The sequence below is a fragment of the Lithobates pipiens genome, unplaced genomic scaffold (genome assembly GCF_037356315.1).
Source record: "Lithobates pipiens isolate NorthernLeopardFrog02 unplaced genomic scaffold, aLitPip1_a1.2 Scaffold_13, whole genome shotgun sequence".
In the NCBI taxonomy this organism is placed as follows: domain Eukaryota; kingdom Metazoa; phylum Chordata; class Amphibia; order Anura; family Ranidae; genus Lithobates; species Lithobates pipiens.
The window spans coordinates 188,626,445-188,643,607 of NW_027507718.1; the positions used below are offsets into that span (position 1 = coordinate 188,626,445).

The 17,163-nt window shown below is 40.2% G+C and overlaps 1 protein-coding gene across 1 annotated transcript in view; it reads left to right on the forward strand.

The window, feature by feature from the left end:
• The window catches only part of PCSK4 (proprotein convertase subtilisin/kexin type 4), a 206,463-nt gene that overhangs the window by 106,318 nt on the left and 82,982 nt on the right, over nucleotides 1-17,163 (forward strand). The window contains exons 5-7 of the mRNA XM_077476003.1: nucleotides 105-181; nucleotides 8,649-8,737; nucleotides 8,821-8,993. Coding sequence (XP_077332129.1) covers nucleotides 105-181; nucleotides 8,649-8,737; nucleotides 8,821-8,993 — 339 coding nt within the window. The remainder of the gene's footprint in view (nucleotides 1-104; nucleotides 182-8,648; nucleotides 8,738-8,820; nucleotides 8,994-17,163) is intronic.

Here is a 17,163-nt window from a genome sequence, read left to right on the forward strand (position 1 = left end):
ATATTGTGTGGTGACTAAACAACTTCCGTTCAGGTAAAGCTTTGTTGCACAAAAATAATTTTTGAGGGCATCTATGTTAACATTATGAAATGTTTATTTTTCAGGATACCATGGCAAGCTTCGATTTCAACGATAATGACCCTGATCCTCAGCCACGATATACCCCATCTAATGAGAACAGGTGGGTATATATATGTGCGGTCATGCTCCTAGTGGCATGTGCCACCAACCAAACTTATGCTCTTTTAGTAGCTCCTGGGACTTTCTACCTCTCTCTCCCCTGTATGCCCCTCTTCCCCCTTTTCTTTGTATTCAGCTCCTGGGACTTTGCTCCCTTCATCTCCTCCCTCAGTCTATTCAACCCTTTACTTTGTGCTAAATGTTTTTCCCTGTCAATCTTATTAAAACTATCCTTAGGCCCCAATTGCCTTATTTTTTACATAACACATTAGTTGTAATTCCACTGAAGATATTTTTAAATAATTAACACTATATTTCATTCTTTGTTTGGGAAGTGCTCAGGGTTAAGCTGGAATATTTGCAGCAGCATAAATATGGGGGTTGTATGTTTTTAGAGGCTCTCCCAATTATATATGTTTACCTGTACACTATACCTCATCCAAGTTAAGTACTATGGGTCTACGGAAGGTAAGGAATTTGCTCGGAGGTAAGGACTGTCTGTTAGAGTAATATATATGTACTGGTGTTCTGAGCAAGTGATTAGTTATGAATATTAAATGCAATTTTGTTTGGATAAATGCATGCTCTGAAATGTTAACTCTGGAAAGGAAGAAGTTTTGTATATTTTTTGTAATTTTTTCAATAAATTGTGTCAGATTAAAAACCATAAAAACAAAAAACACGAGGGTTTTTTTTTTCTTTTTCTCTGGATCACTGCAGGTTTAGGTTTCTGAGGGTAAGGTTTTCAGTCTCATGTATTTTGGTTTATCCTTCTTTTAACTTGACAATGGGGTTTTTCTAAGGCCCTTTTCACACTGTCGGACCTTTCAGGTCTGCCTGTCAGTTTTTCCGGCAGACCTAAACGGTCGATCCATGCTGGTCTATGGAGGGACGGATGTCAGCGGTGACATGTCCAGTGACATCCGACCCGGTCCAATCTACCAAAAGCAGACGGATGGCCCTACGTCCGGATCTTTCGCTATTGGATCGGGTGAGATCTGATAAAAACGGACATGCTCTTCGTTTTCATCCGATCTCTCCATAGAATCCAGCAGCGCTCAACAAACCCCTCCCCGCTCAGTGAGCAGAGAGGGACCTGTCATCCGCCGGCTCAGAGGAGGTCAAGGGAGAGATCTCCCGCTGAGCCGGCAGACTCCGTGCAAGCGGATCCTCCTCGTCTGAATAAGGCCTAAAGGCTGTTCACTTAGCTTTGTAAATAAGATGAAGCTTCCTCCAATTTTGAGGAAAAAAATAGCATATAAAGTAAAAAAAAAAATAGCATATACAGTTGCAATACAAGTCCGTTAACATTCAATTATAATAATGTAATTGAATATTTTATCAGAAATCTTTCTTTTTCAATCTGCATACACTGTCATTTTCTGTAAAATACAGAACACCCCTCAGAAATGTCATTTTTTGCTTGTGCGATTGGCTCACTGATTTTCCCAGAAATCGAATCAAAGTTACAATTTAGATTTTGGGCACCCCCTGCAACAAAAATGTCACTTTTAGTGAGATACAGTGGTGTGAAAAAGTGTTTGCCCCCTTCCTCATTTCCTGTTCCTTTGCATGTTTGTCACACTTAAGTGTTTCGGAACATCAAACCAATTTAAACAATAGTCAAGGACAACACAAGTAAACACAAAATTCAATTTGTAAATGAAGGTGTTTATTATTAAAGGTGAAAAAAAATCCAAACCATCATGGCCCTGTGTGAAAAAGTGATTGCCCCCTTGTTAAAACATACTATAACTGTGGTTGTCCACACCTGAGTTCAATTTCTATAGCCACACCCAGGCCTGATTATTGTCACACCTGTTCACAATCAAGGCATCACTTAAATAGGAGCTGCTTGACACAGTAAGGTCCACCAGAAGATCCTTAAAAGCTACACATCATGCCGAGACCCAAAGAAATTCAGGAACAATTGAGAAAGAAAGTAATTGAGATCTATCAGTCTGGAAAGGGTTATAAAGCCATTTCCAAAGCTTTGGGAATCCAGCGAACCACAGTGAGAGCCATTATCCACAAATGGCGAAGACATGGAACAGTGGTGAACCTTCCCAGGAGTGGCCGGCCGCCCAAAATTACCCCAAGAGCGCAGCGATGACTCATCCAAGAGGTCACAAAAGACCCCACAACAACGTCCAAGGAACTGCAGGCCTCACTTGCCTCAGTTAAGGTCAGCGTTCATGCCTCCACCATCAGGAAAAGACTGGGCAAAAATGGCCTGCATGGCAGAGTTCCAAGGAGAAAACCACTGCTGAGCAAAAAGAACATCAAAGCTCGTCTCAATTTCTCCACAACACATCTTGATGATCCCCAAGACTTTTGGGACAACATTCTGTGGACCGATGAGACAAAAGTGGAACTCTTTGGAAGGTGTGTGTCCAAGTATATCTGGCATAGAAGGAACACTGCATTTCATAAAAAGAACATTATACCAACAGTAAAATATGGTGGTGGTAGTGTGATGGTCTGGGGCTGTTTTGCTGCTTCAGGACCTGGAAGACTTGCCGTGATAAAAGGAACTATGAATTCTGCTGTCTACCAAGAGATCCTGAAGGAGAATGTCCGACCATCTGTTCGTGTACTCAAGCTGAAACGAACTTGGGTTCTGCAGTAGGACAATGATCCTAAACACACCAGCAAGTCCACCACCGAATGGCTGAAGAAAAACAAAATGAAGACTTTGGAGTGGCCTAGCCAAAGTCCTGACCTGAATCCTATTGAGATGTTGTGGTATGACCTTAAAAAGGCCGTTCATGCTCAAACTCTAATGTAACTGAATTAGGACAATTCTGCAAAAATGAGTGGGCCAAAATTCCTCCAGGACGCTGTAAAAGCCTCATTGCACGTTATCGCAAACGCTTGGTTGCAGTTGTTGTTGCTAAGGGTGGCCCAACCAGTTATTAGGTTTAGGGGGCAATCACTTTTTCACACAGGGCCATGATGGTTTGGATTTTTTTTCACCTTTAATAATAAACACCTTCATTTACAAATTGCATTTTGTGTTTACTTGTGTTGTCCTTGACTATTGTTTAAATTGGTTTGATGTTCCGAAACACTTAAGTGTGACAAACATGCAAAGGAACAGGAAATGAGGAAGGGGGCAAACACTTTTTCACACCACTGTACTTCCAAAGGAAAATCACATCTAAAGGGATGCAGACCTTGCAACTTTCCCTATCAGAACCCTGCAGGTACAGCAACTCATTATAAAACCGCTCCCAGACAGATTCACTCTACACATGGACACAGAAAAAAATCATTATTTCTTCAGGATAACAAAAGGTAGGAATCTGCAACAAAGTTTGGTAATATCCTTGCAATGTACATTGATCACCCAGAGGGGGGACTGTTTTGTTGGGAAAAAATAGAAGTTACTCTCTTTAACCACTTAAGGACCACCGCATGGCAATGTACGTCGGCACAATGGCACCGACATGCACATGTACGTGCTTGCCTTCCAGCGGGTGGGGGGTCCGATCAGACCCCCTCCCGCTGGCTGCGGCGGTCTGTTTCGCTTCAGGAGAGATCCAGGATGAGGGGATGGCCGTTGGTTTCTGGTCATCCCCTCTCGATCGCTCCTGGCAAATGAGAAGCTTCCCCCGCCTGTGTAGTGTAAACACAGGCAGGGAGGAATTGAGTGTCATTCTCCTCGGGGCGGTCTTTTTGACCAGACTGCGAGGAGAACACATAGTAAGTGCACCAAACACTACACTGACATGTAGGTACACATAGGCACACAAATTACCCCTCGATTCTGCCCCCCCCCCCCCCAGTCACAGTGTCACTGATTGCAGTGATCATTTATTTACTGATCACTGCATTTAGTGTCAGTTGTGACAGTAAAAACTGTCAGGGCAGTTAGTGTTAGGTCCAGGGTAGCCCCCTACCCCCCCCCCCCCCATAAAGGTTTAACCACCTGATTGCCCCTGCATTAGTGTCACTGGTTCCGCTAGGTAGCTAGTTATTTTTTTAGATTCACCGCCAGGTTTTTATAGCTTTAGATACCCCCATATACTACACAATAAAGGTTTTAACCCTCTGATTGCCCCTAGAGTTAACCCTTTCACCAGCGATCACAGTATAAGTGTCACTGGTGATGCTGGATAGCCAGTTAGTTATTTAGGTTCCCCGTCAGGTTTTTATATAGCGTCCGGGACCCCCATATACTACCTAATAAAGGTTTTAACCCCCTGATTGCCCCCAGGTAACCCTTTCACCCCCTTTTGCCAGTGTTACTAAGCGATCGTTTTTTCTGATCGCTGCATTAGTGTCACTGGTGCCGCTAGGTAGCTAGTTATTTTTTATGTTCGCCGCCAGGTTTTTATAGCATTGGGTACCCCCATATACTACCTAATAAAGATTTTAACCCCCTGATTGCCCCCTTTCACCAGTGATCCCCGTATAAGTGTTACGGGTGACTCTGGTTAGTTAGTTTGCTTTTTATAGCATCAGGGCACCCACCATTTATTACCCAATAAAGGTTTAACCCCCTGATCACCCGGCGGGTGATATCAATTAGGTTTTATGGTCAGGGTCTGCGTCGCCCCAGGCAGCGCTAGGTTAGTGCCAGTACCGCTAACACCCACGCGCAAAGCATACACCTCCCGTAGTGGTATAGTATCTGATCAGATCTATACTAGCGTCCCCAGCAGTTTAGGATTCCAAAAAAACTTTTTGTTAGCGGGAGCAGCCCAGATACCTGCTAGCACCTGCGTTTTGCCCCTCCGCCCAGTCCACCCAAGTGCAGTATCGATCGATCACTGTCACTTACAAAACACTAAACGCATAACTGCAGCGTTTGCAGAGTCAAGCCTGATCCTTGCGATCGCTAACAGTTTTTTTTGGTAGCGTTTTATATTTAAATCCTGAAGGCAGTGCTTGGTTTTCGGGGTCCTGTACGTGGCTAGGCTCCCAAAAAGTCCCCCACATGTGGTATCCCCATACTCGGGAGAAGCAGCAGAATTTATTTTGGGGTGTAATTTCACTTATGCCCATAGCATGTGTGAGCAATATATCATTTAGTGACAACTTTGTGCAAAAAAAAATTGTAATATTCCTGCAACTTGTGGCAAAATATAAAATATTTCATGGACTCAACATGCCTCTCGGTAAATAGCTTGGGGTGTCTACTTTCGAAAATGGGGTCATTTGGGGGGGGGGGGGTTTGTGCTATTTTGGCATTTTATGGCCTTCGAAACTGTGATAGGTAGTGAGGAGTGAAATCAAAAATTTGCACCCTTAGAAATCCTGAAGGCAGTGATTGGTTTTCGGGGTGCCGTACGCGGATAGGCTCCCAAAAAGTTCCACATATGTGGTGTCCCCGTACTCAGGAGAAGCAGCAGAATATATTTTGGGGTGGAATTCCACATATAACTATGGCATGTGTGAGCAATATATCATTTAGTGACAACTTTTTGTAAACTACTTTTTTATTTTTTTTGTGTCAATATTCAATCACTTGGGACAAAAAAAACAAATATTCAATGGGCTCAACATGCCCCTCAGCAATTTCCTTGGGGTGTCTACTTTCCAAAATGGGGTAATTTGGGGGGGGGGGGTTGTAATGCCCTGCCATTTTAGCACCTCAAGATATGAGATAGGCAGTCATAAATTGAAAGCTGTGTAAATTCCAGAAAATGTACTCTAGTTTGGAGACGCTATAACTTTTGCGCAAACCAATAAATATACGCTTATTGACTTTTTTTTTACTAAAGACATGTGGCTGAATAAATTTTGGCCTAAATGTATGACTAAAATTTTGTTTATTCGATTTTTCTTATAACAAAAAGTAGAAAATATCTTTTTTTTTTTTCTTTTTAAATTTCAGTCTTTTCCCTTTTATATCGTAAAAAAAAAAAAAAAATCGCAGAGGCAATCAAATACCATCAAAAGAAAGCTCTATTTGTGGGAAGAAACGGACGCAAATTTCGTTTCGGTACAACATTGCATGACCGCACAATTACCAGTTAAAGCAGTGCAGTGCGAAATTGTAAAAAGACCTCTGGTCCTTAGGCTGACAATTGGTCCGGGGCTTAAGTGGTTAAATGTTCATTCATGTGCAAGGAATAGTAAAAAAATATAATTTTTACTTGCACATGATTGAATTATTGGTACAAGAATAGTGATGCGCTGTACTAGAGGATATGTAAATTTACAATAGTTGTGTATTGTGTAAACATGTAGAGATAGAATCCTAGTAAAAGCAACGAGGGTGGCCAAAGTGAGTATAGTAAATGATTAAAAGTGTATATACAGGTAAGTGGATGGCGGCTAGTAGTACATCAGATATATGACAGAAGTAAAATGTAATAGCGTAATAATCGTATAGTCTCTTGGATCAGTGATTTGGCATACACATCAATACACACAAGTAAAAATAATTCATAAAAAATGGTGATATTATATGGAGATAATAAAAGGTGCAAAAATGAATATTTAAAATTAAATTAAAATACGTGAAGAGTAATACAATTTGTTGAAAAATAAACGACAAAGTGCAGTAGTGCTGAGGGCTGAATCCAAGTGAAAAAAGCACAATTTGAACAATCGTCTAGATCGACGAAAGGATATTTATATCAAATGTCCATATAAAGGTTCATATAGTGAAGTAAAGTGCTAACTATACAAAATCGCATAAGGCGCAAACGAGCCGTGTAGCGACAATATAAGTCGCATAAAGCATAAATAAACTTAAAATCGCATGAGATAAAACAAACTACAGGTGTAAATAAAGTGCTAGTTCTTCAATGTAATGGGTGGTGGTTAGGGTGATCCAACAGAGTTCAGTGGGGTGACGTAATTTTCCGTGTAATCCTAGATGGTCAATTTATGGATGTCCCCTTACCTTACTGCTGTAAGGTTACAGCATATATTGAGTGTATCTTTAGGTGTTCCTAGAGGCTAAAGATACCCTCAATATATGCTGTAACCTTACAGCAGTAAGGTAAGGGGACATCCATAAATTGACCATCTAGGATCACACGAAAATTACGTCACCCCGCTGAACTTCGTTGGATCACCCTAACCACCACCCATTACATTGAAGAACACCTAGCACTTTATTTACACCTGTAGTTTGTTTTATCTCATGCGATTTTTTGATTTTAAGTTCATTTATGTTTTATGCGACTTATGATATTGTCGCTACACGGCTCGTTTGCACCTTATGCGATTTTGTATAGTTAGCACTTTACTTCACTATATGCACCTTTTATATGGACATTTGATATAAATATCCTTCCGTCGATCTAGACCAGTGATGCGAACCTTGGCACCCCAGATGTTTTGGAACTACATTTCCCATGATGCTCGGCTACAACTGTAGAGTGCATGAGCATCATGAGAAATGTAGTTCCAAAACAGCTGGAGTGCCAAGGTTTGCCATCACTGATCTAGACGATTGTTCAAATTGTGCTTTTTTCACTTGGATTCAGCCCTCAGCACTACTGCACTTTGTCGTTTATTTTTCAACAAATTGTATTACTCTTCACGTATTTTAATTTAATTTTAAATATTCATTTTTGCACCTTTTATTATCTCCATATAATATCACCATTTTTTATGAATTATTTTTACTTGTGTGTATTGATGTCTATGCCAAATCACTGATCCAAGAGACTATACGATTATTACGCTATTACATTTTACTTCTGTCATATATCTGATGTACTACTAGCCGCCATCCACTTACCTGTATATACACTTTTAATCATTTACTATACTCACTTTGGCCACCCTCGTTGGTTTTACTAGGATTCTATCTCTACATGTTTACACAATACACAGCTATTGTAAATTTACATATCCTCTAGTACAGCGCACCACTATCCTTGTACCAATCTCTTTTCGGATTCAGACATTTCCCTCCAGTGAGTGCAGCAGTACCCCATTCCACCAATAACTTTTTCTATTTTGGCGCAGGAATACCTTTTTTCTATGATAGAATTATTTCCATCTTTAACTTTACTAATCTAACATTAATATAACATTAATTTTACATAGTGAACGCACTTTATTAAGTAACTTAAAAACTATGAAAGACCAATTCACACCGTTAAAGTGGTTGTAAAGGCACAAGGGTTTTTTCATGCATGAAGGTAAAAAAAAAAAATCTGTGTGCAGCATAGATCAGGTAAATATAACATTTATAAAAAAAATAAAATAAAAAAAAAGTGACACATTCCAGAAGTTTGCAATCTGTATACTATGCAGTACAATTCAACATATGTCCCAGATGGTTGCAATCTGTACACCGCGCTCTGCATTTTGCGGTGCAATGTAAAATCTGCCTACTGTCTATTGTGCCTCTTCCAGTTGGCCAAAAAGTGTATTAGGTTCATCATCACTTCTATAACTAATATATACTGTATGTAAAAGATCTATTTATTTTTTAACCTGTGTACCTGACATTTATCAACGTGGCTCTTTTCTTACCATTTTTACGTACTTCCTAGCCATGGAACACGTTGTGCTGGTGAAGTGGCTGCAGTAGCAAATAATGACGTCTGTGGTACAGGGATTGCATATAACGCAAGAATAGGAGGTAATGCATGGTAAAATGCTTTATTATACAAAGATATATGGTTACATATCATTACTTTCATTCTAAATTGATTTATTCCCTAGGCATCCGGATGCTTGATGGCTTGATCACTGATATTATTGAAGCTCGGTCTCTGAGTCTGTATCCACAACACATTCACATCTACAGTGCAAGCTGGGGACCAGAGGATGATGGAATGACTGTTGATGGACCAGGCATTTTGGCCATGGAAGCCTTTTATAGGGGAATAGCACTTGTGAGTTCTGAATGAAATACTCTTATTCATTGTTCAGTTGCTTTCTGTCTCTTATATTAGTAGCATTAACTAACTTGGTTGCATGAGTTCATTTTATGTCACATTTTCCTCATCAGAACAGTCAATACATCAGAACAAAAAATGAATATATTACTTTTTTTCAGATTAAAAGTCTGCAGTACCTCTTCTAGGACAAATTCTCTGAAATGTTTTGCCTTTTTAAAAATGTACTTATTTTTTGTGACCACGGCCTAAAATAAAAATTGTTTATCCTTTAGTTTTACATTAAGTAAGAGTATTTGGATAGACTAAAGGAGGGGGGAGTTGCCATCTGTGTCCCATTGGGGAGATTCCCCTTCAGTGCCTGTTCCATAGCCAAAACGGGAAGTGAGAGAAAATCCCTCTGAAATGAGGGAATCCCTGGTTGTTACCACAACTAGCGTGTCCCCACACTGAATATTTCCCCTCAATTTCTGTTCTGAGGACAACTCAATATTTGGGAATTTTATTTTACTTTTGGTGATGATGGTAAACAGAAAAAATAGGGTGAATCTCTCTAACAAGAGCACAGACTACAATAAACACTTGAAGACAGGTGTTTTTTTAATCTCTTGACTCTATTCAAAACTAAAAGCAAAGTTTTTTACCTTTTTAGTTATAATTTAAAATTATGCGGGACCTTCTTGGAGAGATGTTAAGGATTTTAGATGTCTTACGATAACTAGCACTGCATAAAATTATCTGGCCATCCTGCTGACCTTATCTGCACTCCCCACAGCTTCTTGGTACTCCACGTCCACCACTAAAATAGGCTGTCTTGGCTACCTAGGAGTGCAGTCAGATCACTTCCCCAGTCATTTGACAGTGCTCAAGCCTGGTGATTGGATGCTGTTCTTTGCAAAGACTCTATCATTTTACACTGCCTATATTGCAATGTTTTTGTGGTTTGATATATGTAATTGAAAATACCAATATTGCAACTACTCATGCATAGCACAATACATTTTTTACTTTTATAATGTCTTTTTACAATGGTTTTAATATACAATCCAGTGTAGTGTGTGTGTGTGTGTGTGTGTGTGTGTGTGTGTGTGTGTATATATATGTATGTATGTGTGTGTATATATATATATATATATATATATATATATATATATATATATATATATATATATATATATATACAGTACAGACCAAAAGTTTGGACACACCTTCTCATTCAAAGAGTTTTCTTTATTTTCATGACTATGAAAATTGTAGATTCACACTGAAGGCATCAAAACTATGAATTAACACATGTCCAATTATATACTGAACAAAAAAGTGTGAAACAACTGAAAATATGTCTTATATTCTAGGTTCTTCAAAGTAGTCACCTTTTTCTTTGATTACTGCTCCGCACACTCTTGGCATTCTGTTGATGAGCTTCAAGAGGTAGTCACCTGAAATGGTTTTCCAACAGTCTTGAAGGAGTTCCCAGAGATGCTTAGCACTCGTTGGCCCTTTTGCCTTCACTCTGCTGTCCAGCACACCCCAAACCATCTCGATTGGGTTCAAGTCCGGTGACTGTGGAGGCCAGGTCCTCTGGCGCAGCACCCCATCACTCTCCTTCTTGGTCAAATAGCCCTTACACAGCCTGGAGGTGTGTTTGGGCTTATTGTCCTATTTGAAAAATAAATGATGGTCCAACTAAACGCAAACTGGATGGAATAGCATGCCGCTGCAAGATGCTGTGGTAGCCATGCTGGTTCAGTATGCCTTCAATTTTGAATAAATCCCCAACAGTGTCACCAGCAAAGCACCCCAACACCATCACACCTCCTCCATGCTTCACGGTGGGAACCAGGCATGTAGAGTCCATCCGTTCACCTCTTCTGCGTCGCACAAAGACACGGTGGTTGGAACCAAAGATCTCAAACTTGTACTCATCAGACCAAAGCACAGATTTCCACTGGTCTAATGTCCATTCCTTGTGTTCTTTAGCCCAAACAAGTCTCTTCTGTTGTTGCCTGTCCTCAGCAGTGGTTTCCTAGCAGCTATTTTACTATGAAGGTCTCCTCTTAACAGTTGTTCTAGAGATGTGTCTGCTGCTAGAACTCTGTGTGGCATTGACCTGTTCTCTAATCTGAGCTGCTGTTAACCTGCGATTTCTGAGGCTGGTGACTCGGTTGAACTTATCGTCCGCAGCAGAGGTGACTCTTGGTCTTCCTTTCCTGGGGTGGTCGTCATGTGAGCCAGTTTCTTTGTAGTGCTTGATGGTTTTTGCCACTGCACTTGGGGACACTTTCAAAGTTTTCCCAATTGTTCGGACTGACTGACCTTCATTTCTTAAAGTAATGATGGTCACTCATTTTTCTTAGCTGCTTTTTTCTTGCCATAATACAAAGTCTAACAGTCTATTCAGTAGGACTATCAGCTGTGTACTGTATCCACCTCCTGCACAACACAACTGATGGTCCCAACCCCATTTATAAGGCTTGAAATCCCACTTATTAAATCTGACAGGGCATACCTGTGAAGTGAAAACCATTTCGGGTGACTGCCTCTTGAAGCTCATCAACAGAATGCCAAGAGTGTGCGGAGCAGTAATCAAAGCAAAGGGTGGCTACTTTGAAGAACTTAGAATATAAGACAAATTTTCAGTTGTTTCACACTTTTTTGTTCAGTATATAATTGGACATGTGTTAATTCATAGTTTTGATGCCTTCAGTGTGAATCTACAATTTTCATAGTCATGAAAATAAAGAAAACTCTTTGAATGAGAAGGTGTGTCCAAACTTTTGGTCTGTACTGTGTATGTATGTGTGTGTGTGTGTGTATGTGTATGTGTATATGTGTGTGTATATATATATATATATATATATATATATATATATATATATATATATATATATTATGCATGTATGTATATATAATATATTGTACAGGACGCCAAGGTTGGGTCCTGGACGGGTACTATGTGGCGCCTATATTCGGGATGTGGTCCCTTTAAGGGAATCATGGTAGGCCTCAGGGGGTCACCCAAAAATTGGTGATGGATTCCGGGTATAGTTTTCGGGAGAAGACTGATTCGCGGTCCTCTCTATATTTTTAAGAGAGATAGTTGGGACCCGGAATTTGGGAGGCTCTAAAGTGACATTTGGGTGGGAAAGAGCCTCCCTCCCTGACCACAGGGATTTGGCCCACAGGGGGTTAACGGCCTCCAGGAAGACAGACAGCCCATAAGACAGGAAGTGGACAGAGAGGTGGTGGTGAGGAGAAGGAGATGAACACCTGTCTGAGGAGCTGTCTGGCTGTGTTGTTATATTTGCTGTTTGCTGTTTTGGAGGCTGCAAAAAAGATCTCTGCAAGGACTCTTTTTGGTGAAGACCTTTCTACAGAACTGTAGGTGCTTTTCTTTTTGTATTATTTTGTGCCGAAGACAAGCGGACTTTAATTTATGTTTTTTTATGCTGGAGAAAAGCTTTATTTTGATTTATTCATAAATAAATATATTTTGGTTTCACCTGACAACGGTTTATGCACTTAATCCCGCGGAGCTAGTATCCCCAAACTTCACAAAATATATAGCACAGCTCCGGATCAGCAGAAATCCATCCAAAATATGAAACAATCTGGTTAATGCATATAAAAGATCCAAGGAAATTTTCACATTGCTACTACTGTACAATTTAAACAAAAGAATTATTGCACAGGTATACAGACTAAATAAAAAAAGTGCAAGTTTCTGGCAACACAACCGGACCAATCGTGATAAACATAGATAATAAACAAGGGTCCATAAAGTGTGAACTGGTGCTGTTTTGAACAATGCCGGTGAATACCTTGATGAACATCCAGTAACAGTGAGTATAATTGATATGCGTTTTGATCACCCAAGTGCACCTCCACCGATATTGATATGAAATGCCTCCTTACCAAAGGTCTAGACTCAAGATTATAAGAGTCTAGACAGATGTGATGTAGAAGAATAGAAGATTGAATCCGCTTCCCCAATTATATTGCAGGTGGTGGTACTGTCATGGCTGATGGTAAAGTTTACTCCATAGTAGGGCCCATGAGGGAAAGCTAAAACAGCTACATAGTGTAAAACTGCTTGACAGCTTATTGAAAGAAATCGGTGCAAAACACAGAAATCGGGTATGAAACGAACATTAATAGATCCAAGACATCCTAAAAGTCGATCGACCAATATACAGGGTTGGCGTGCATAGTACCTCATGGACATGGACTCCACCAGACACATTTGTCACCTGGGGCATGGCACTATGTACAATTAGGTGGGTGGTGGTGCCATTGGCAACATGCTTTAAAAATACTAGAGGAGCCTATAACCCATTTTGGACTTTGATGGTAACAAGAAATATAAGGGAATGTATAGCAATCATAAACATACAATAACATTTGTTCCATATTTTATTTCATATCAAAAATGTTTTTCTTAAAGGTGATTTTATCTTTTATTCTTGTTGAAACCAGAGAAATAAAAGCTCAAACACCTCTAAAAGTATATTTAATTTTTTTCCAAACTGCAGTGTACATGAGCCCTAAGGCACACTGCAGCTCAAAAAGCTGCTTTTACAGGTGCTTGAGCTTTTTTTTTTTTTTTCTGCCTGTAAATTCCACTCTATTAACCTATGTGTCCATACACACTATAGACATTTTTAGGAGTTTATTTGGAGGGGTGTTTAGGTACAGAGCAGTTGCGACTGGTGTGTGTGTGTGTGTGTGTGTGTGTGTGTGTTTTTTTTAAATTTGTATTTATTTTTATTTTGCGGCGGCTTCTATCATGTCTCCTCCTCCTGAATTATGGTGGCTTCCGCTGTGCGTCTCCTCCCTCCCTCCTCCTAGGCGTCCAATAGGATCGCCTGCCCTTTTCAGCCAATCAGGTAAAGGGTCTCAGGACCCGCTTCCTGATTGACTGGGAGGAGGGTCAGTGTGAGAATGGCAAATATTCATTCGGTATTGTTGCACAACTGGGTGGACTTAGATCTATATATACTTGTTTTTTTTATTTTTTTATTTTTTTTATTTTTTTATCATTTTGTTTTACAATGCACTGTGGTCGTTTGGGAGTGAAAATAAGGAGCTGAAGGGAGTGTTTTTTTGGGGGGGGGGGGCGGAGTGAGTAACGCTCAAAAATGGTAGCAGTTCTGATGTTTTTAGGTTCTCTAATGTGCACGAGGCCTAAAAATATTGAGTGCTTGTTCACACTATTGCAATTTCTGACTCGACTTGAGTTGCACAAAATTGCATTACTAGGGAAATCATATTGTTTTCAGCGCAACTCAGCACTGCTGGTTTGGAAAAGGTTCCTGTGCTACTTTGGTGCAATTTACAGTGCGACATGCATGCATGCATTCTATGAAAAACCTTCTGTAGTGCAGCATCCCCCCTTTTACTTGCCTGAACCTGATCGTTCCATGGACGAGGATGAGCACAGCCTCATTGGACAGATTGATAGCAGCAGCAACTATTGGCTCCTGCTGCTGTCAATCAAATCCAGCGACACGGGAGCCAGGAGGCGGGGTCGAATTCTGCAGTCTGTGTCAGCGGCAGAACTCGGGAGAGCACCCGCATGGGTGCCCCCTTGAAATGCGGGTCTCCGAGGCGGCACTTAATGCAGGGAGGAACCAGGAGTGTTGCTGGGGGGAGTGTTATTGACCACTGGGCACTTAAACACCCTTAATAACCAGACCAATTTTCAGCTTTCGGTGCTCTCACATTTTGAATGACAATTACTCAGTCATGCAATAATGTACCCGCATTAAATTTTTGTCCTTTTTTCACACAAATAGAGCTTTCTTTTGGTGGTATTTAATCACCGCTGGGTTTTTTATTTTTTGCGCTATAAAAGAAAAAAGACTGAAAATTCTGTAAAAAAAAAAAAAAAAAAAAAAAAAAAAAAGATTTTTCTTCGTTTCTGTTATAAAATTTTGCAGATTAGTAATTTTTTTCTTCATAAATTTTGGCCAAAATTTATACTACTACATATCTTTGGTAAAAATAAGTACAAATTGGTGGATATTATTTGGTCTTTGTGAAAGTTATAGAGTCCACAAGCTATGGTGCCAATATCTGAAAATTGATCGCACCTGAAGTACTGATGCCCTATCTCATTTCTTGAGACCCTAACATGTCAGAAAAGTACAATACCCCCCAAATGACCCCTTTTTGGCAAGAAGACATTCCAAGGTGTTTAGTAAGAGGCATGATGAGTTTTTTTGAAGTTGTCATTTTTTCCCACAATTCTTTGCAAAATCAAGATTTTTTTTTCTTCACAAAATTGTCATATTATCAGTTTATTTCTCACACAGCATATGCATACCACAAATTACACCCTAAAACACATTCTGCTATTACTCCCGAGTACGGCGATGCCACATGTGTGAGACTTTTACACAACCTGGCCACATACAGAGGCCCAACATGCAGGGAGCGCCATCAGGCGTCCTGGAGCACCCAGGCCAATTCTGACATTTCTCTCCTACATGTAAAAATCATCATTTATTTGCTAGAAAATTACATAGAACCCCAAAACATTATGTTTTTTTTAGCAAAGACCCTAGAGAATACAATGGTGGTCGTTGCAACTTTTTATCTGGCACGGTATTTGCGCAGCAATTTTTCGAACGTGTTTTTTTTTTTTTGGAGAAAAAAAGTTTTGTGCTTAAAAAAAAAAAAAACAGTTAGCCCAATGTTTTTTTTTTTTTTTTTTTTGTAATTCCTTTATTTATTTTCCAAAATGAAACAATTTCACATACCATAAAGAAAACTGACAGTAATTAAGACAGGAAGTGGATACAGTGTGGCGTAATAACAGCATCATCAAATGTCAAACAGCAGATACCAAATCCCGGGGTTGTGCACCCAGTAATATGCATAAGTGGTTATGACTATGTATTATGGCTAGCAGTGCACCGCCCCGGGGGGAACCATCCGACCGTTATCCTAGCAACCTCCTACCGCCAGTTGAGTCACCAGGACTATACTGTAGTAGACTCACTGATACCTGTCACGGAGAACCGTCCCACAACCAGCTAGGCCCAGCCGTGTGGCGCAACTGATGAGTTATGAAAAGTAGGATATTCAAAGTATCTAGATGGGCCGGCCTAGGGCAGGGGGCGAGTCGGGTAAAGGAAAGGAGTCGGGTAAAGGAAAAGGGAACAAAGGGAGTGGAAAAGCAGGACGGTAGGGATGGGAGAGAAAAACAGAGAAAGCCCAATGTTTTTACATAATGTGAAAGATGAAGTTACGCCGAGTAAATAGATACCCAACATGTCACCCTTCAAAATTGTACACGCTCGTGGAATGGCGCCAAACGTCGCTACTTAAAAATCCCCATAGGCGATGTTTTAACTTTTTTTTTTACTGGTTACATGTTTTGAGTTGCAGAGGAGGTCTAGGGCCAAAATTATTGCTCTCGCTCTAACGTTCGCAGCGATACCTCACATGTGTGGTTTGAACACCATTTTCATATGTGGGTGGGACTTGCGTATGCGTTCGCTTCTGCATGCGAGCACATGGGGACAGGGATGCTTTAAATTTTTATTTTATTTTTTTTATTGTTCATTTTACTTTATTTTAGTTTGACACTTTTTACCCTAAAAATATTTTTTTTGTTCACTTTTATTCCTATTACAAGGAATGTAAACATCCCTTGTAATAGGAATATGGCATGACAGGTCCTCTTTACAGTGAGATATGGGGTCAATAAGACCCCACATCTCACCTCTAGGCTGGGAAGCCTGAAATAAAACCTAAAAAAAAAAAGATTCTGGCTTTGATCATATTGGCGAGTCGTTAGAAGCACCAGAGGGCGGCGGGGGAGGGGGGGATGTCATCTGTCGCCTCCTGTAAGAACAATCAAGCAGTGGAACAGCCGCAATGATCATTCTTATGGTGTAGGGAATCGCCGGCTGAAAAATACGATATCTGAATGATGCCTGTAGCTGCACCCATCATTCAGATATCCCCGCACAAAGTCAAGGATGTCATATGACGGCCGGCGGGTAGGAAGTGGTTAAAATGCATTTTTTTTTTTTTTTTAACACAGTTGTCCATTTATACAATATTTCTATCACATAGCATGTACATACCAAAAATGACACCCCAAAATAGATTCTCCTCCTGAGTACTGCGATATCACATGTGTGAGACTTCCACAGCC